The sequence below is a fragment of the Bufo bufo genome, chromosome 1 (assembly GCF_905171765.1).
Source record: "Bufo bufo chromosome 1, aBufBuf1.1, whole genome shotgun sequence".
Classification (NCBI taxonomy): Eukaryota; Metazoa; Chordata; class Amphibia; order Anura; family Bufonidae; genus Bufo; species Bufo bufo.
In genome coordinates, this window is record NC_053389.1 from 509,402,995 (window position 1) to 509,423,597 (window position 20,603).

The 20,603-nt window shown below is 45.2% G+C and overlaps 1 protein-coding gene across 1 annotated transcript in view; it reads right to left on the reverse strand.

The window, feature by feature from the left end:
- LOC120981506 (kinesin-like protein KIN-14R) overlaps positions 1-20,603 on the reverse strand; it is a 101,835-nt gene that overhangs the window by 3,235 nt on the left and 77,997 nt on the right. The window contains exon 11 of the mRNA XM_040411046.1: positions 4,506-4,692. Within this exon, the coding sequence (XP_040266980.1) occupies positions 4,506-4,692 (187 nt within the window). The remainder of the gene's footprint in view (positions 1-4,505; positions 4,693-20,603) is intronic.

Consider the following 20,603-nt stretch of genomic DNA (forward strand, 5'->3'; position numbering starts at 1 on the left):
TAAAACCTAAATTAGGCTACTTTCACACTCGCGTTCGGTGCGGATCCGTCTTGTATCTGCACAGACGGATCCGCACCCATAATGCAAACACTTGTATCCGTTCAGAACGGATCTGTTTGCATTATTCTTAAAAAAAAAAAGTCTAAGTCAAAACGGATCTGTCCTGACTTACATTGAAAGTCAATGGGTGATAGATCTGTTTTCAATTGCACCATATTGTGTCAGTGAAAACTGATCCATCCCCATTGACTTACATTGTAAGACAGGACGGATCCGTTTGGCTCCGCATCGTCAGGCGGACATCAAAACACTGCAAGCTGCGTTTTGGTGTCCGCCTCAAAAGCGGAATGGAGACCAAACGCTGCCAAACTGATGCATTCTGAACGGATCCTTATCCATTCAGAATGCATTGGGGCTGAACTGATCAGTTTTGGGCCGCTTGTGAGAGCTCTGAAACGGATCTCACAAGCGGACCCAGAAACGCCAGTGTGAAAGTAGCCTAAACCTTTTGCCTACCTCCGCAAGACTTTATACGTCGTGGTGGTAGGCTCTTATCTGTAACCCGATGTATAAAAGCGCTGGGTTACATCACGATCTGCTCGTGGCGTGCAGTCACAGTGAGAAGTGCCAAGACCAGCAGAAGTGGTCTGGCTGCGTGGCATCCTTGTAGCAACCTTCTACAAGGATCCATCACAGTGTACAATGTACAGGTCAACAAGGAACGCTCTTCTCGATGTAAGACCGCCCCCTGCTGGCTATAAAATTAAAGGGCTTCTGTCACCCCACTAAACCGTTTTTTTTTTTTTTGTTGTTTACTAATAATCCCTACACTGCGAGCTCTGCATACATAAGTTAAATAATCATTTTGGTTCAGTAGAATTTGATAAAAAGCTATTTTTTAAATATGCAAATTACCTTGCTACCAGCAAGTAGGGCGGCTACTTGCTGGTAGCAGCCGCATCCTCCGATCCTAATGACGCCCCCTCCGCATTGTGATTGACAGGGCCAGGGAACGGAATCGTTCTCTGCTGGCCCTGCCTGTTAGCATTCAAAATCTGGCGCCTGCGCCGCGGCCGTACCTATCTTCAATCTGCGCAGGCGCACTGAGAGGCGGCCACTCGCTCGGCCGCTCAATCCTCAATGCGCCTGCGCCGATGACGTCACATCTACACCCGGCGCAGGCGCATTGAGGAGCTTTTTATCAAATTCTACTGAACCAAAATGATTATTTAACTTATGTATGCAGAGCTCGCAGTATAGGGATTATTAGTAAACAAAAAAAACGGTTTAGTGGGGTGACAGAAGCCCTTTAACTGTAAGCTTACAGGCTCTGAATTAACCTCTTCCTACCCTGACTGTCAGGAAGGGGTTCATTCACTTTTTAAAATGAATAAAAAGTAAAAATAAATAAATCATAAAAAAATGAATACAAAGTGAAAGTTATAGCAATAGTTACTATAATTAGTAATAGTATAGCAGAGTACATACACATAGAACATGTCCTATTCTTGTCCGTTTTGCGGTCACGGATTGGATATTTTGGCAGGAGTACCATATATAAAAAAAAATTACCAGTATCTCTTAATAAGTACCTTAGTCCACATCCGCAGCATGGAGTGCACATGGCCAGTGCCCGTATATTGCGGACCAGCCATTTATGGTCCTCAGCACTGAGCCAGTACACTCGTGGGCATAAGCCCTTATTTACACAGTCAGTGTTCATTCAGCCAGTGATTTACATCAGTGACATGTAAACAAAATTAGGGTCTGCACTACTACAAGCAAAATGACGTGATAGTAAATAAATGACACTTTAATTGCATCATATCATTGGAGTGCAGCGATTTTTCTTCAATTACATCAGTGATAGTGACAAAAATATATAGTGTACACCGAAGGCATCCTTATTTTGTGAATCCATTGTTTATGGACACAGTCATGTGCCTGAAGGATAAAGGGGTATTACCATTACCATGATCACTGTTAATGATGTGCATGTGATCATTTTTGTAAATATATTGTATTGGCAAATTCCCACCATTCTTGATAAAATTCTTTCCCTCCTACCTCATTGTTGTCATATGGTATCCCATAGATACGGCAACCGCTCTCCTCCCGAATTCATGGGCTGCACTTGCGCAGAAGACACTTTATTTTCACCCAGCCAGCCGCTCATTGCAGTCCTGAGAACTCACGCTGCCGCGCATGCACAAGGCTTATTTCTTCAGTGCCGCGTCTCATACAGAGCCGCGCATGCCCTGTATGCAGCGCGGCTCTGGATGAGAAGCGGCACTAAAGAAATAAGCTTTCTGCAGGCGCAGCAGCGTGAGCTCTCAGGACTGCAATGGGCGGCCGTCTGGGTGAAAAAAAAAATTCTTCTACGCAAGCGTGGCCAAGGGATTCGGGAGTGTGACGCAAGGAGTGTGATGTCAGAAAGAGGCGTGGCCGGACTTAACTCAAACTGCCTAAGCCCGCCCAGCCTTGGAAGCCTGAATCCAGGAAGTGAACAGCAGAGCTAACTGCAGGTAAGGGTGAAATAGAAAGATGGGAAAACCCCTTTAACCTTCATGCCCCATAAAGGATATTAGCGTTACGGAAACAGCCAAGCAAGCTTGCACATACATGCATGGCTCAACCCTTCAATAAGTCTCTACTTGAAATCTGTCACTGACCACATTGCTCAGCAGCACAAGATCAGGGGATTAGTGTTCTACCAGAAGGTATGGGTCTTAGGGGTGGGACCCCAACCTATTAGACATTTATGACATATTGAATAGATCCAACCAAGGACAACGTCTGCATGGAGTTTGTATGTTCTCCCCGTGTTTGCGTTGGTTTCCTCCGGGTATTCCGGTTTCCTTCCACACTCCAAAGACATACTGATTGGGACCTTAGATTGTGAGCCCCATTGGAGACAGCTTGATGCTAATGTCTGTAAAGCGCTGTAGAATATAGTAGCGATATATAAGTGATTGATTGTGAGCCAAAACCAGGATTGGAGCTACAGGGTATAAGGCAAATGTATTTAGACCTGCACCTGGCTTGGGCTCAAAATCAATAATGGAAATCACTGACTGTGAATAGGGCATACGACTGGTTTCACACTTTGCATCTATATTTTTGTGTAAATTGCACCAAATATGGGCCAATTTGCCTCATCTGAAAAGTATGTTTGTCTAGCCTGAAAAGGGGGTATGGCTTACAATGCTCTGTTTTCAGCCAGCATTGCACCACAATTCTGCATAACATTGTGTCTTAAAGTAAGCCAAGCAATAATTGGTATAGAGTTAAAGAAAAGCGTCTATCTCCGCACCACATTTGTCATCCAGCCTGAGCCCCTGTGATAAATCTGATACAAGTCTACACAGTCTGTCTAAGTTTATTCCATCCATAGGATTGGTAATTCTACTCCACTATTTTTTTTAAAAATGCCACAAAAACACCTAAAAAATGCAAGTAACATAAAAAAAAAAGTTTCAGTCCAAAAAGCACCAGCCCATATTTTTGTATTAATGAGGCCTTAGGCTACTTTCACACTGGCGTTTCTGGGTCCGCCTGTGATATCCGTTTCAGGGCTCTCACAAGCGGCCCAAAACGGATCAGTTCAGCCCCAAAGTATTCTGAATGGATAAGAATCCGTTCAGAATGCATCAATTTTTTTAAAATAAATAATGCAAACGGATCCGTTCTGAACGGATACAAGCGTTTGCATTATTGGTGCGGCTCCGTCTGTGCAGATACAAGACGGATCCGCACCAAACTCAGGTGTGAAAGTAGCCTTACAGAGAAGACAACCCTGCTGCACAATACCACCTTAATGGATTTTCTTCATCTTTGTTTCTAATTCCTTGTTTTTGCTTGCTGATTACTGCCATAGCATCTCCAATTTCACTGAAACTACTGAAGCTGTTGAATGCCTTCTGGCAAGGAACGCTACGACTGGGACAGCTCTGACCAGAAAGGCCTATACTATTCATTCAAGTGAACTGACTTGTGAAGACCTAATGAAAAGCAACGAGAAACAGGCTAGTATTTTATATGTGATTTTCTGGCGAGATATCCGCCATGACCCTGCTGTAAAACGCAATGTAATAGAATATTACACATCAGAGAACGGTTGGCGAGTGCACAGATGTCCATTAGCCAATAGATTTCTCCCTTCATTAGATACAGAGTTTGAGACGATACAAGAGCACGGCATAAAACCCTCCAAATGTTCTACTGGGTTTTTGTTTACGAGGTGATCAGTGGTTGCTCATTGCTTTCCTTGTTGCGTCTGTTGCCTGGCGGAGATGCAGGCAGCCAGGCTTGGGACTAGGTGGCACTATTCGTCCGACTAAAAGAAGAAAAAGCAGGCGGTCTGCTCTGTATGATGTGGTGAGACCAAGTCAGTCAGCAGATCTCTTGATGTTTGCTGCAGAATTTGTACTTGTTTTGAAATAACTACGTATACTAATATTTAGTATAACACATACAATACAGAAAGGGCTCATTTTAGAACATACCTGTCCCAGGGCGGTGAGAGACTTGTTAATCGCAGCGGCCTCCACCAAACGCTGGCCTGTAGCCTCTGTCTTTGATATGCGTTCGGATCCAGCCAGATCGCACAATGTTAGCGTAGAGCTTATAAGAACACCTGAGATGGTATCGATTCCATTCAGTGTTAAAATCACAATGAGATGAGAGCGGGAGCTGAGGAAACCGTTTATGAAATAGGAATTAGTCCTCCAAGTCACAGACATTGTATTTTGTATACTGTACACCATTTATTGTACTGTGGTATTAACTAGTATGCACAGATTTCTGTGTACCATGTGCCATTGCTTAGTTTACTGGTTTATAATTTATTGTCAAATCAACCCACGTAATACAATATGTCAATGAAGGCACAATTATTGGTATTCTTCTAATATCCATATATTGTCCATTTCCATAGGTGTCAATTAGACAGTATTAAGTGGATTATCCCTTTCTAAAGCATTTTAGAACTTTTAAATTAAAGAGAATCTGTCAGCAGGATCAACCTCCTTAGGCCCCTTTCACACGAGCGAGTTTTCCGCTCGGGTGCAATGCATGACGTGAACGCATAGCACCCGCAATTAATCCTGACCCATTCATTTCAATGTTTCTGTGTACATGAGCGTGGTTTTTCACGCATCAGTTCCGCGTTGCGTGAAAATCGCAGCATGTTCTATATTCTGCGTTTTTCACGCAGCCCTGGCCCAATAGAAGTGAATGGGGCTGCATGAAAAATGCATTGCATCCGCAAGCAAGTGCGGGTGCGATGCGTTTTTCACTGATGGTTGCTAAGAGATGTTGTTTGTAAACCTTCCGTTTTTTATCACGTGCGTGAAAAACGCATCAAAACGCATTGCACCCGCGCGGAAAAAACTGAACGCAATCGCAGACAAAACTGACTGAACTTGCTTGCAAAATAGTGCGATTTTCACTGAACGCATCCGGACCTAATCCGTCACTCTCGTGTGAAAGGGGCCTTAAACCAGGCATACTGCCTAGCAGAGTTGATCCTGCTGATTAAAATGACGCTTGTCCTGTGAAAGTCGGTTGCAGTTTTCCTGAGAAGCAAGTGAGGGATTTGGTGGACTGAGGGACGTGGCCAGTACTGGAAAGCTGAGGTGCACAGAGGCTAGACCACCCCCCTCAATGAACTTGTATAGACAAGAGAAGCCTCATTCTTGGGGTTTATTCACACGTCCGTAGCGTATTGCGGATCAGCAATTTGCAGATGCGCAATACACCCAGCTGTCACCCCCATAGAAATGCCTATTCTTGTCTGCAATTGTGGACATGTTCTATTTTTTTCCGGAGCTGCGGACCGGAAGATCAGGGGCGCGCTCCGGAAATGCAGATGCGGAGAGCACATAGTGTGCTGTCTGCATCCGTTCCGTCCCCATAGAGAATGAATGGGTCCGCACCCGTTCCGCATAATTACGGAACGGATGCGGACCCATTTGCGGACGTGTGAATGGAGCCTAATCAGTGATTGGCTGTGGCGATGTCAAACCGAGTGCTTTCAACAAGGGAGCCCAGTGGAGCAGCCCAGGCCTGAAAAAGAAGGCGCAGGGAGCCAGCACCAAGAAGCAGGTAAGTAAGTTTCCCTTTACAGGTCCAGCCAAGTGGAGGGATTTGCTAAACTGCCCATTCCTGCACAACCCATTTAAGTTGCTTTAGAGTAGATTTGCAAGTGGAGTTATTTTACACCACAGATTAAAGGGGTTCTGCATTTTGTTTAAACTGATTATCTATCCTCTGGATAGATCATCAGCTTCTGATCGGTGGGCGTCCGACACACCAGGACCCCCACCGATCAGCTGTTTGAGAAGGCAGCGGCACTCCAGCAGCGCAACGGCCTTCACTGTTTACCGCAGGGCCAATGACGTCATGACTTGTATTAACTGGCCTGGGCGGGGCTAAGCTCCATTCAAGGGAACGGAGCTTAGCCGCGCCCAGGCCAGTGATACTAGTCGTGACGTCATTGGCCCTGCGGTAAACAGTGAGAAGGCCGCTGGAGTGTCGGACCCCGGCCGATCCAGAGGATAGATCATCAGTTTACCATCCATGTGCGACCTGCATTTTTTAGTGATAGCACGCTAAGAACATATATTCTGCTCTGTATTACGGACAAGAATAGTTCTTTCTATTGATGGGAGTAAGAGAAATGCGGAGTATCCATATTTTGTGAATCCATTGTTTATGGACCAACATATGGACACAGTCATGTACCTGGAGCTTAATCTTTATGCCCCATAGAAGATATTAGAGTTACGGAAACAGCCAAGCAAGCTTACTCATGCATGGCTCCAGCCTTTAATAAATCTCTACTTGAAATGTGCCCCCCACTGGCCACATTGCTCAACAGAACAAGATCAGAGGTTAAGTGTAGGTTGTATAGGTTGGAGGAGTGGCTTAGTGCTGGAAGGAGTTAGAAGCAGGTGATTATATACAGTCCCTGGCTCCCATCACATCCCTCCCTGCAAGAGGATCCCTATGGTACCTGGCTTGCCGAGATTTGGGCACTGCCACCTCCAGCAGACTTCCATGCCTCCTCTGCTCAGTGCGCTGCCGAGATCCTCGGCCTTTACCTGGCCACAAGAAGTACGCCTCCAGCTGCTGCGCTGGCTGACGCGGAGACAAGCCTATTCTATCTGAGCTGTCCCTGCTCATATAGGACTTTCCATTGGTCTGCACCCTTCAACGGGAGCCTACTACAGTCCATGGGTGTAGGGATCACCATAGCAGCCATAGCAATGGCTATGGGGCCCTACGCCACTGGGGGGCCAGGCTGCTGGCTGAGGATTTATTATTTTTTTTTAATTCATGTGGCGTAGCTACAGGGGTTGCAGGCCCCTCCAGGACAGACAGAGAAAGCGATATCTGCAGGCTGTGGGCGGTGTGATAGGGGGCGGCCGGAGGCAGAGAGGCGTACCTGCAGTGAGGAGAGGGAGTGGTCCTGCTCCCAGTCTGGGCGGCAGTCCTACTGGCTAGAAGTGGAGGAGGTGGAGCATACAGCGAAGCTGTGTGCTGCTGGGCCTGGCAGCTCTGCTGGAGTGGGGGCGCGCAGACGTTCAAGTGGCTGTGTGGTGAGGGCTGGTTGACTCTGGGACTGGTAAAAACTTACTCTGGAGTCCTGGACCATTATATCTGGGGAGGAGGGGGGAGCAGGACCCTGGAGGTCTGGACCAGTACATTCAAGGAGAAGGGGGGAGCAGGACCCTGAAGGTCTGGACCACTACATTTAAGGAGAAGGGGGGAGCAGAACCCTGGAGGTCTGGTCTGGACTATTATATAGGAGGAAACAGGACACTGGAGGTCTGAACCATTATATCTGGGGAGGAGGGGGAGCAGGACCCTGGAGGTCTGGACCATTATATTTAGTGGGGAGCAGCAGGATCTCCAAGGTCTGGACCATTATATTGAGGGGGAAGCAGGACTCTGGAGGTCTGGATCATTATATCTGGAGAGGAGGGGGGAGCAGGACCCTGGAGGTCTGGACCATTATATTTAAGAAGGGGGGAGCAGGACCCTGGAGGTCTGGACCATTATATAGGGGGGAACAGGACACTGGAGGTCTGGACCATTCTATTTAGGGGGGAGCAGAACCCTGGAGGTCTGGACCATTATATTTAGGGAGGAGGGGGAAGCAGGACCCTGGATGTCCTGACCACTATATAGGGAGGAGGGGGGAGTAGGACACTGGAGGTCTGGACCATTATATTTAGGGAGGAGGGGGGAGCAGGACCCTGGAGGTCTGGACCATTATATATGGGGAGTAAGGGGAAGCAGAATCGTGCAGGCCTGGACCATTATATATGGGGAGTAGGGGGATGCAGGAACCTGGAGGTCTGGACCATTATATAGGCAGGAGGGGGGAGCAGGACACTTGATGAAGAGGGGATATCTGTGACATCAGGGGGTTATATAGTATATGATGCTATTATATGTCATGGTATTATACACGGATATTTGGATACAGTTCTAAGTAAGTATAAAAGAACAGATGGGTAGTATTGTGTGTTTAGATTAAATCTTAAAGCTTTCCCCTTTCCCCTCTCCTTTAAAGGTAACGTTTAATGATGATATGTCAGGAAGTTAAAAAAAAAAAGCAAGTCTGCGAAGAGGACACTCCACAACTAGTGAACGTACAGGTCTTACAAGTGAGTCTAATTTCCCCCGCCCCCCACCACACACACACTTTACTTTAAAATACAATTACTAATTATTTGTTTTTTTCAATTCTTCATGTTTATTAGATTTGCCACTTTATCAGTTACTGAATGGTTTTCAATTTTGACTAAAAATGTTCATATACTTATTTTTTTTTTCCTCTGACTTTTCTATGCTCATGGCGGTGGGAGATTTAGGATGGGTGTGGGGTGGGAGGTCTAGGAGGGGTGTTTGGGTGGGAGCTCTGGAAGGGGTGGGAGGTCCGAGAGGTATGTGGGGATGGGAGATCCGGGAGGGGGGGCCCATAAATTTTTTTGCTATGGGGCCCAGTCATTTCCCTGCTACGCCCCTGCTACAGTCCATCTGGATACAGCGGTTAATCCACACTGGTGCCACATTACCTTGCTTGCGATCTGCACAGTTGGTGAGAGCCCTGCTCTAATTTTTTTCTAGATTACCTTTTTTTGGGCAATCTACTGCATAAAACCTCTTATTAGAGGATTAGGATTTGCTTTATTTTTTTTTGCTGTACTTCAGCATACAGAGAGCTGTATTTAGAACATTAGTGGCACCCACCTTCATGTAACCACTCTGACTTTTTGAGGATTGATGCTCTCCTTCCCCTCATAGTTTGGTGGCATACAGTTTCCTTCTACCCTGCATCTGGTCTACTGGTCTCCTCTGCTAATAAGAAAACTCCTTACTTGATAAGAACTCTTCCCCCCTGTCCTAAGGCTCCACTTCAGCATCCTACTCTGGGCCTAAAGATAATCCTGAGATGTCTGATTGTGACAGTTCGTGCCCCGAGGATGCGCGGGGAGCAGATTCTAACATCTCAAGATTCTCAACCTCACACGACTTTTCAAAGGATTATTGAATCTGCTTTACAACTGGTTTTATGGGAACTAACTTATATAAAGAGGGACATCCACAAGATTGGAGGCCGGGAAAACCAACTTGAAGAGACTCAAGCCCCTTATTATTTCTTTTGGAGAATCTCCCGTCTCGGCCCTGCACCATTGTCAGTCTCACCTCAATGGTCTCTTATGTTACTTAGAAGATCAAGATAACAGGGATAGGCGCAACAATCTGAAAGGGGCCCCGAAATCAGTCCCCCTATCCTCTGTCATGGAGGTCCCATTCGTCATCCTGAAACCCCTCTTACCCGCAGACATGAGGGAACACTTCACCTTGGAAAGAGTTCACAGGGCACTGTGACCGAAGAGAAGGAGACACCCCCCATGTGACATAATTTGCAAGGTTCCCACCACAGGGATGAGGTTTTGAAGTCTATCAGAGATAACAGGGAACTTTCTTATGAGGGCTCTACCATACAGATCTTTCAGGATTTGTCCCAAGTCCCTCTGTCTAAACGATGCAAGATAAAATTACAATTACAATTACTGATGTTCTGTGGGCTAAAGGCATCCCCTATAGGTGGCTATTTCCTTTTGGACTTGTATTATCTATGCAAGGTTCCAACAAGGTGGTTCACACAAGATCTACCTAATTGCAGTCTGCTGGATCTGGATCCCTCTAAAGTTCCCTCCTGTGTTCTGATTACTGATGTTGCCGACCTTCCTAGCTTACCCGTCTATCAAACATGGAAAACACAGAGGAACCGCAAGCGCATGCTTCTCAAGAATGAACTTTTCTTGCAAGGGTTTTCCTTTTTTCCACTTGTCTTCCACATCCAGGGAATTTAACACTTCTTTGATCTTGTTTCTGGTTCCCAGGTAAGTAGATAAAAGAAAGACGGCACTCATCGCTGCAGAGTTCATTCCTGAATACAGGGCTGGGGCGGACTGTTCCTACACTGAATACTGAATGGCGACGGCCATTTTGCAGGTATAACAGTCAAAAAAAGTTCTTAATGTTTGGAGGCATCCAGCATAGAGTATCTCAATTCATTACATGCAGAAGCGACTATGTGGTTTACGTGGTTTTATGCTGCTGCGGTGCCTTTTATATAGGCAAAACAATAAAACCTCTTTTTGAAAGATTTAGAGAACACCGCAACTCTGTAAGAACAGGGAAGGGATGTCCTAGGTTAATCAACCATGTACAGGAGGCACATGGGTCCGATCCAAATTGTCTCACTTTTGCCAGTATCAAACCTATTTCAAATATGCGGCAGGGCGGGGATAAACACCACCTCTTACTGCAAAGGGAGGCTAGGTGGATTATTCGGACCGCAGCCATGGGCCCCCAGGGTTTAAACGAGAGAAATTATTTAAGTGTCTTCATATGATAAGAATAGTTTTAAGCAGTATTACATGTATGTGTTTTTAACAAATCAAATAAGTGTCACTGGTAACCATGACAACCGTAAATGATGACGCTAAAAGAGCGCAGGTTTGCGCACTAAGTTGTGGCCCGAGGAAGCGCAGTTAGCGCGGAACGGCCGTTGCCATTTAGTATTCTGTGTAGGAACAGTCCCCCCAGCCCTAATGCATACATCTTATTTTTATTCAGCACATGTCAAGAATAAAGCAATCAACTCTGCAGCGGTGAGCGCCACCTACTTTCTTTTATCTACTTACCTGGATTCCACGTTGTTTGTATATATGGACTGAGCACCACGTTGCTTCATTGATAGGACACACGGAGAGCCAGCGATTTAACAGAGAGGCACTGTGCCGCCCCGTTTTATCTTTTCTACTCTGCAGTATCGTTTTTTGTTCCGTTTTCTCCTCTCTAACTCGGTCCTACTCTTCAGATATGCTGTCAATCTTAAACTCAGTCAGTAAAGGGTATGCTCAGGTACTTTGTGCCCCTACCAGTAATACTACCTACCTTTTTTCCTCCCCTTCCTCTTCCCTTTTCCTCCCTTGGTTACTTTCTCCTGTTACCCCTTCCCTTTCCCTTCTTCAACTGCCATATTTAGCTTATATGCTCCACCACCACTCGTCCTTTCTGTGAGGGGTAGTTAATAACCTTTTGGCAACTTCTGCTGATAAGGTTAATTGCCTTCAGTAGGGAGGTGCTCTCTAGGGAGAATCTCTTGATTCTGGGTCCCTGGAGAGTAGGTCCCTCCATTTGTTTAACCTTTATTTCATTTTGTATTGTTTCCTTTTGGTCATGTTGGTTATAGTTCAGCTTTATATCTACCATAAATGTGGTTTCATGGAATGTACAGGGATTGAACTCGCCAAATAAAAGCTCTCGTGTTTTTCAAATGCTCAGGTCGCTCCATACTGATGTGGCCATACTGCAGGAGACCCATTTTAAACAGGGTAAGCTTCCTACACTAGCTAATTCGTATTTCTCCCAGTGGTTCTACTCCTGTTACTCTGAATCCAAAATTAGAGGTGTAACCATTGCCGTTAAGAAATTTCTTCCCTTTACTCTCTCCTCCAGTCTTGTAGATCTAGACGGGAGATTTTTATTTCTCAAAGGCCATTTAGCCAATACGGCAATTGCAATTGCTGGCATTTATGCTCCCAATTCTAAGCAGATACCCTGGTTGGTTGATGTACTACAACGTCTCTGCTCTTTTCAAGATGGCATCTGTGTTGTAGGAGGAGATCTTGACGTCACCCTTGACCCACAACTCGACTCTTCCAAACCGACATGTGTCCTATAGAAAACTTATAGCTTTGAAAATTGCCTAAGTCTCCACTGCGCTTACTGGCGCACTGTTCCCCCTCTTGCAGGAATTATACCTACTATTCTAATGCACCCGATTCGTACCAGAGACTGGATTACCTCTTCCTTTCTACTCTACACTTGTCTCTACTCTCTAGTGCAATTATAGGCAATATCGCTATTTCTGATCATGCCCCGGATTCTTTAATATTGCGTATTTCCTCTCTTCCCTCACATGCCTTCACTTGGAGCCTTGGAGACTCTCTTAAATGAGACCTTTATAGGACCTGTATTGCCACCTTGCGTAGACACTATTTTTTTGACAATACTTCCTTGCTTTTCTATCATCCTGTGGTGTGAGAAGTGCACAAAGCTGTAGTGTGGGGGGAACTCATCTCCATAGGCTCTCATGATAAAAAACACCGAAAGGAAGAGTTGGAACCTACACTTAGACATATTGAAACCCTGAAAAAACAACAAAGAAGACCTTAGCCGTTCCCGCCATGGCCGAATTAATTGCCCAGAGGAAAAAACCGACACACTTGCTAAACATGAAAGCTTCTAAAGCCTACCTATATGCCAAACACACTATGTATTTGCATGGCAATAAGGGCTCTAGAATTATGGCCTATATGGCTAAGTCCAGGCAGGAGCAGACCTATATCAGAGCAATTTGGTCTGCTTCTGGACAGCTGATAACTGAAAAGACAGCTATTGTCACTCAGTTTAGGTCCTTTTAGGAATCACTCACCAACTTGAGAGCATGTGAAGATGAGGACACCTTACATGCTAGACAAGAGGCTATACAATCATTTCTTCACTCCATATCCCTACCATCGCTTACTGCCCAACAACAATCTCAACTTTCTGCTCCTATTTTTTTTTTCTGAACTACAGACGACTTTAAAAGATTCTCCAAAAGGTAAGAGTCCTGGCCCTGACAGGCTAACAGTCACGTACTATAGGACATTTTTAGGATATTCTTCTCCCTCACGTGCTTTCTACCTTTAATTCCGTTGCTGATAACTATAGCTTTCCTCCTCAGATTCTGGAAGCCGACATTACTGTCTTGCCCAGGGAGGGGAAGGACCCAGCTTCTTGTGGGAGTTACTATCCGATATCTCTACTTAATGTGGATATTAAATTATATGCCCAAATTTTGGCAAATCGTCTGAATCGGCTCCTTCCCTCCTTGGTCAACGCCAAACACGTGGGTTTCATTAAAACTAGAGAGGGTAAGGATAATATTTTATGAGTGCTGCATTTGATCCAGTTGGCCCAGTCAAGGTGATCCCCTTTAGCACTCTTATCTACTGACGCTGAGAAGGCTTTCGACCGATTTGACTGGGTCTTCATGCTGTCCACTCTCCCAGAGGTTTTCATTTCTTATGTTTTAGCCTTATACTCCTGTCCTTCAGCGTTAGTAAGAGTTAATGGCTCTTTATCCTTTACTTTTCAAATATCTAATGGGACAAGACAGGGGTGTCCCCTCTCTCCCCCCTTCTTTTTGTTCTTAATATGGAAACACTTATTCAGTTTATTAGGCAGCACACTGTCATACGAGGACTCCAGATTGGAGGGGTCAAGCATTGCACAGCTGCTTATGTGGACGATCTACTGATCACCTCTAATCCAGATTCTTTTACCGCCTCTAGCTCAACTCTTTGACCAATTTCATCTCTTGTACAATTTCAAAATGAGTCAGTAGCGCTGAATATTTTGTGTCCGATTACTTAGGTTAATGCTGCCAAAAGCTCGTCATCATTCACCTGGTTCTCATTCATTATCAAATATCTTGTCCTCCATATTTCCTCATCCCCTGATGAGGAAATTATGTGACTCTATTACGATATATAGAGACCACTGTAAGCTCCTGGAAAATCCCTTATATTTCTTGGATAAGCCGCTCTAATTTACTTAAGATATTCATAGCCCCCAAGATTCCATATGTGCTACAAACCTTACCTATTTATTTTCCCCACTCTTTCTTCATTAGGTTCCGCAAGCACTTTCTGGCTTATACTTGGGGGTCCTTGAATCATACAATCGTTTACTTAATCAGGCAAAAACGGGATAGTGGGATTGGTTTACCAGATACACTGTTGTTATATGATCCTATTCAGATGTCCCGTATCCTTGATTGGCATAACTGCCCCTCACTAAACTATCTACCTGTAGAGGAGGAAGTTGTGCAATTTTTCCTTACCCAAGCTTTGATCCTTGTACAAATGAATGTTCCTGTTCCAAAGGGCCTAAACGTCTTGGCTAAAGCTCTATTATAGTCTTGGAGGACTTCTACTCAGAAATCCTTTCTATGGCCACTCCCCACTTAGGAGTTTGGGCAACATTTTAGGGCTCAACAATCCATACTCTTCATTATGGTTTTCACTTCAGCCTAAACTGAAGAAATATCTGGTTGGGGATATTCTTTAAGATGGGGCTTTTCCTGACTTCCCCACCGTCTAGTCTCTGGTTACTGACGTGACAATTGACAGAATTACTTATAATCACCTGATCCTTACTCTCAAGCTCATGATTAAGAAAGGCTGTATTAGTAGAGAACTCACATGGTTTAAGAAGATGGCGGTTTTGTGCTCCTTAGTTCCAAGGGCCATATTGAGAATCCGTGCAGAAATACTCTCTTTTCCGTCTATGAAGAGGCCCCTACCCTATATTTTTGCTTGGGAGAAGGAGCTCTCTGATGCTTTCAGCCCCGGAGGTCGTTCTAGCTGCATCACATTGCAAGAGACTTCATACAAAGTGGTTAGCAGGTGGTATAAAACCCCTGTGGTACTGAATCATTTTGACCGTACCATACCTTCTGCTTGTTGGAGGGGGCTCTCAATGGTTAGGTTCCTATTTACATATATGGTGCGAATGCCCATTAATTCGGCCCTACTGGGCTGGAATGTGCAAGGTCCTGTCCAAATTATGCCCCAATGCCCCGACTTTGACTTCTAAGACTATCTTTCTGAATGTCCTACTGGCTTCTAATGCCACATATAACAAGACTCTCTGGTTGCAATTGACTTTGATGGCTAAGGCCACTGTATTGGAGACAAACTTTGGCTCCCCTGTCTTTCATTGGCTGTGGAAAGTATCTGCTAGAATGGAGGAATGTGTCATTTGGCGCACCGTACTTATTCCTCAATACAGATGCTTATGGTTACAGTTTGCTGTTGGATCAGAGATCCTCCCCTTTTTGTCCACTTAATGATGGGTCAGGGTCTGACATGTGTTGCTTGGCTTTCTCTTCCCTAACTGGTTTTGACAGGACTAATATTCTCTTTCTTTTAGTTTGATCCCCGTGCATTCCCGTACGTTCCAACACTTGTGTGTGATTAAAGTACATATCACTGTGTACACTCCTTTTGGTGTTTATGCTTGTATCTGTCATTGCATGGCTTGCAGTGATGGGCAGTTCGCAGTGTTCGCCAACGAACACATGCGGGCTGCCAACTTGACTCACCCGTCCGGCGATGCACAGGTAAGCCCTTACCTGTGCCTGTGCCGAGAGCCGGTCTGAAATCAAATGTGGTCACCGGAAGCAGGCAGTTCCGAGAACAGCCCGATGAAGGCCCCCGGCGGCTGTTCTCGGAACTGCCTGCTCCCGGTGACCGCATTTGATTTCAGACCGGCTCCCGACACAGGCACAGGTAGGGGCTTACCTGTGCATCGCCGGACAGGTGAGTCAAGATGGCAGCCTGCATGTGTTCGTTGGCGAACACTGCGAACTGACCATCACTGATGGCTTGTATGATTCAGATGTCTTCATGGCCTTTGGGTATTTGCACTGTACTTTTCTGTATTTGCTCCTGATCTATTATTGCCTTACATAAAAATTTCATAAAAAGACATTTAACACAAAATGTATGGGTCTCAGGGGTGGTCTCAGACATTTATAACATATTAGAATCAATTTTGAACAACATCTGCATGGAGGTTGTTTTTCCTGTGTTTGCGTGGGTTTCCTTCGGGTACTCTGGTTTCCTCCCACACTCAAAAGACTGACTGATAGGGAACCTAGATTGTGAGCCCCATTGGGGGACAGCATGATGCTAATGTCTGTAAAGTGCTACGGAATATGTCAGCACTATATAAGTGAGTAAAATAAATAAATATGTAAAAATGTCTATAGTAGGAAACCAATTGTCTAAATGCATGCAACAAAAGCATACAACCACCAAGCATAGCTTTTCTTTCTCAGCAGCTCATACATTTCTTAATTGTCATATTTACAAGGTGTGAAGAGATGTACTCTCATAGAACTTTTGCACCGTGGGTCAGGAGCCATCTGTTGTTGTTTTTTTTGGCCCAAGTTTTCCAAAGGCAAACAAAACAGCTATAAACATTTTTGTCACATTCCTGACTCCTTAGAAGCCCGTTCCAGGAAAAACGAATAAAATTCAATTAAGCAATGCTCCCAAGACCACCTAGGTTCTGTTGCGTATGTTCATTATCCTTGGTAGCTCATGCCAGTAATAGTGGCCTATAGAGCTCTGTGTGTCATGTCCATGGCTAGCTCTACCTCTGGCATACCTGGTCATGCTCCACTCCTTGTGTCTCAACCAGCATAGGTGAGATGTCTGCAGATCTTGAACCCTACTTCCCACAACCAGTGCTTTACTCAATCATTATAGAGGTAATAAATTATTTTTCTTCTCAAATCTGAAGTGGATAATACATGCAGTTATTTATACATTATTAGAGTTCACATATCTAACTGGGCATGGTCACCAAATGATCAATTGTCCAACTGTCAATCTGATGCTCCCAACCCACATCTTCTGGGGAATCAATTGGATAAGCTAGGAGAAATCTATCATGTCCAACCTATGGTTCTTCAGCAGTAGTCTGGAATTCCACTAGTAGAATCTAATGTCCATATGCTATCTAGTAGTACTTTACGTCAATAATACTCTAAAAGTGCATTTACATGCACTAGCCAAGCAGACAATTATTGGGAAGGGACCTCAGTGGAGGAAAAAGCTGCATTTACATGTTCACACAGCATGATCTGCTGCCCAGAAAAGATGATTTAATGTGCTGCATGAAGGATCATTTCACACAACATTTTATTCATTCTTCAGTTGATTAGCAGCACATTTACATGGGCAGATTATTAGGAAGGAGCTCTTGTAAGTAACATTCGTTCCTGATAATCTGCCCAAGAACTGTGCAGTCTTATATTAAGGGGGCATAGCCCAGTGGGGGGGGGTCACTGTTAAAGGGGAGGGGCATTGTGCAGGTCAATGTTAATGGAACGGGCATGGCACTGTGGGGGGAGGGGTCACTGTTAAGGGGTCGGGCTGCTGTGAAGGTCACTGTTAAGGGGGCCGGCCACTGTGCAGGTCACTGTTAAGAGGTCAGGGCACTGTAGAGGCTACTTTTAATGGGGCGGGCATTGTGAGGTGAATGTTAAGGGGGAGGGTCACTGTGGAGGTCACTGTTAACGAGTGGGTTGCTGTGAAGGTCAAAGTTAACCACCTCCGGACCGCTGTACGCACAGACGCGTCCTGGAGGTGGTTGATTCATTCCGAGTGGACGCGCCGGCGCGTCCTCTCGCGATGGCCGAGATTTCCTGTGAACGCGCGCACACAGGCGAGCGCGCTCACAGGAACGGAAGGTAAGAAAGTGGATCTCCAGCCTGCCAGCAGCGATCGTTCGCTGGCAGGCTGGAGATGTGATTTTTTTAACCCCTAACAGGTATATTAGACGCTGTTATGATAACAGCGTCTAATATACCTGCTACCTGGTCCTCTGGTGGTCCCCTTTGTTTGGATCGACCACCAGAGGACACAAGTAGCTCAGTAATATGTTGCACCAAGCACCACACTACACTACACCCCCCCCCGTCACTTATTAACCCCTTATTCACCCTTGATCACCCCTGATCACCCCATATAGACTCCCTGATCACCCCCCTGTCATTGATTACCCCCCTGTCATTGATCACACCCCTGTAAAGCTCCATTCAGACGTCCGCATGATTTTTACGGATCCACTGATAGATGGATCGGATCCGCAAAACGCACACGGACGTCTGAATGGAGCCTTACAGGGGCATGATCAATGACTGTGGTGATCACCCCATATAGACTCCCTGATCACCCCCCTGTCATTGATTACCCCCCCGTCATTGATCACCCCCCTGTAAAGCTCCATTCAGATGTCCGCATGATTTTTACGGATCCACTGATAGATGGATCAGATCCGCAAAACGCATACGGACGTCTGAATGGAACCTTACAGGGGCGTGATCAATGACTGTGGTGATCACCCCATATAGACTCCCTGATCACCCCCCTGTCATTGATTACCCCCCTGTCATTGATCACCCCCCTGTAAAGCTCCATTCAGATATCCGCATGATTTTTACGGATCCACTGATAGATGGATCTGATCCGCAAAACGCACACGGACGTCTGAATGGAGCCTTACAGGGGCGTGATCAATGACTGTGGTGATCACCCCATATAGACTCCCTGATCACCCCCCTGTCATTGATCACCCCCCTGTCATTGATCACCCCCCCTGTCATTGATCACCCCTCTGTAAGGCTCCATTCAGACATTTTTTTGGCCCAAGTTAGCGGAATTTTTATTTTTTTTCTTACAAAGTCTCATATTCCACTAACTTGTGTCAAAAAATTAAATCTCACATGAACTCACCATACCCCTCAAGGAATCCAAATCCGTAAATTTTTTTAGACATTTATATTCCAGACTTCTTCTCACGCTTTAGGGCCCCTAGAATGCCAGGGCAGTATAAATACCCCACATGTGACCCCATTTCGGAAAGAAGACACCCCCAGGTATTCCGTGAGGGGCATATTGAGTCCATGAAAGATTGAAATTTTTGTCCCAAGTTAGCGAAAAGGGAGACTTTGTGAGAAAAAAATAAATAAAATCAATTTCCGCTAACTTGTGCCAAAAAAAAAAAATTTCTATGAACTCGCCATGCCCCTCATTGAATACCTTGGCGTGTCTTCTTTCCAAAATGGGGTCACATGTGGGGTATTTATACTGCCCTGGCATTCTAGGGGCCCTAAAGCGTGAGAAGAAGTCTGGGATCCAAATGTCTAAAAATGCCCTCATAAAAGGAATGTGGGCCCCTTTGCGCATTTAGGCTGCAAAAAAGTGTCACACATCTGGTATCGCCGTACTCAGGAGAAGTTGGGGAATGTGTTTTGGGGTGTCATTTTACATATACCCATGCTGGGTGAGAGAAATATCTTGGCAAAAGACAACTTTTCCCATTTTTTTATACAAAGTTGGCATTTGACCAAGATATTTATCTCACCCAGCATGGGTATATGTAAAATGACACCCCAAAACACATTCCCCAACTTCTCCAGAGTACGGAGATACCACATGTGTGACACTTTTTTGCAGCCTAGGTGGGCAAAGGGGCCCACATTCCAAAGAGCACCTTTCGGATTTCACAGGTCATTTACCTACTTACCACACATTAGGGCCCCTGGAAAATGCCAGGGCAGTATAACTACCCCACAAGTGACCCCATTTTGGAAAGAAGACACCCCAAGGTATTCCGTGAGGGGCATGGCGAGTTCCTAGAATTTTTTATTTTTTGTCACAAGTTAGTGGAAAATGATGATTTTTTTTTTATTTATTTTTTTCTTACAAAGTCTCATATTCCACTAACTTGTGACAAAAAATAAAAACTTCCATGAACTCACTATGCCCATCAGCTAATACCTTGGGGTGTCTTCTTTCCAAAATGGGGTCACTTGTGGGGTAGTTATACTGCCCTGGCATTCTAGGGGCCCAAATGTGTGGTAAGGAGTTTGAAATCAAATTCTGTAAAAAATGACCTGTGAAATCCGAAAGGTGCTCTTTAGAATATGGGCCCCTTTGCCCACCTAGGCTGCAAAAAAGTGTCACACATCTGGTATCTCTGTATTCAGGAGAAGTTGAGGAATGTGTTTTGGGGTGTCTTTTTACATATACCCATGCTGGGTGAGATAAATATCTTGGTCAAATGCCAACTTTGTATAAAAAAATGGGAAAAGTTGTCTTTTGCCAAGATATTTCTCTCACCCAGCATGGGTATATGTAAAATGACACCCCAAAACACATTCCCCAACTTCTCCCGAGTACGGAGATACCACATGTGTGGCACTTTTTTGCAGCCTAGGTGGGCAAAGGGGCCCACATTCCAAAGAGCACTTTTCGGATTTCACAGGTCATTTACCTACTTACCACACATTAGGGCCCCTGGAAAATGCCAGGGCAGTATAACTACCCCACAAGTGACCCCATTTTGGAAAGAAGACACCCCAAGGTATTCCGTGAGGGGCATGGCGAGTT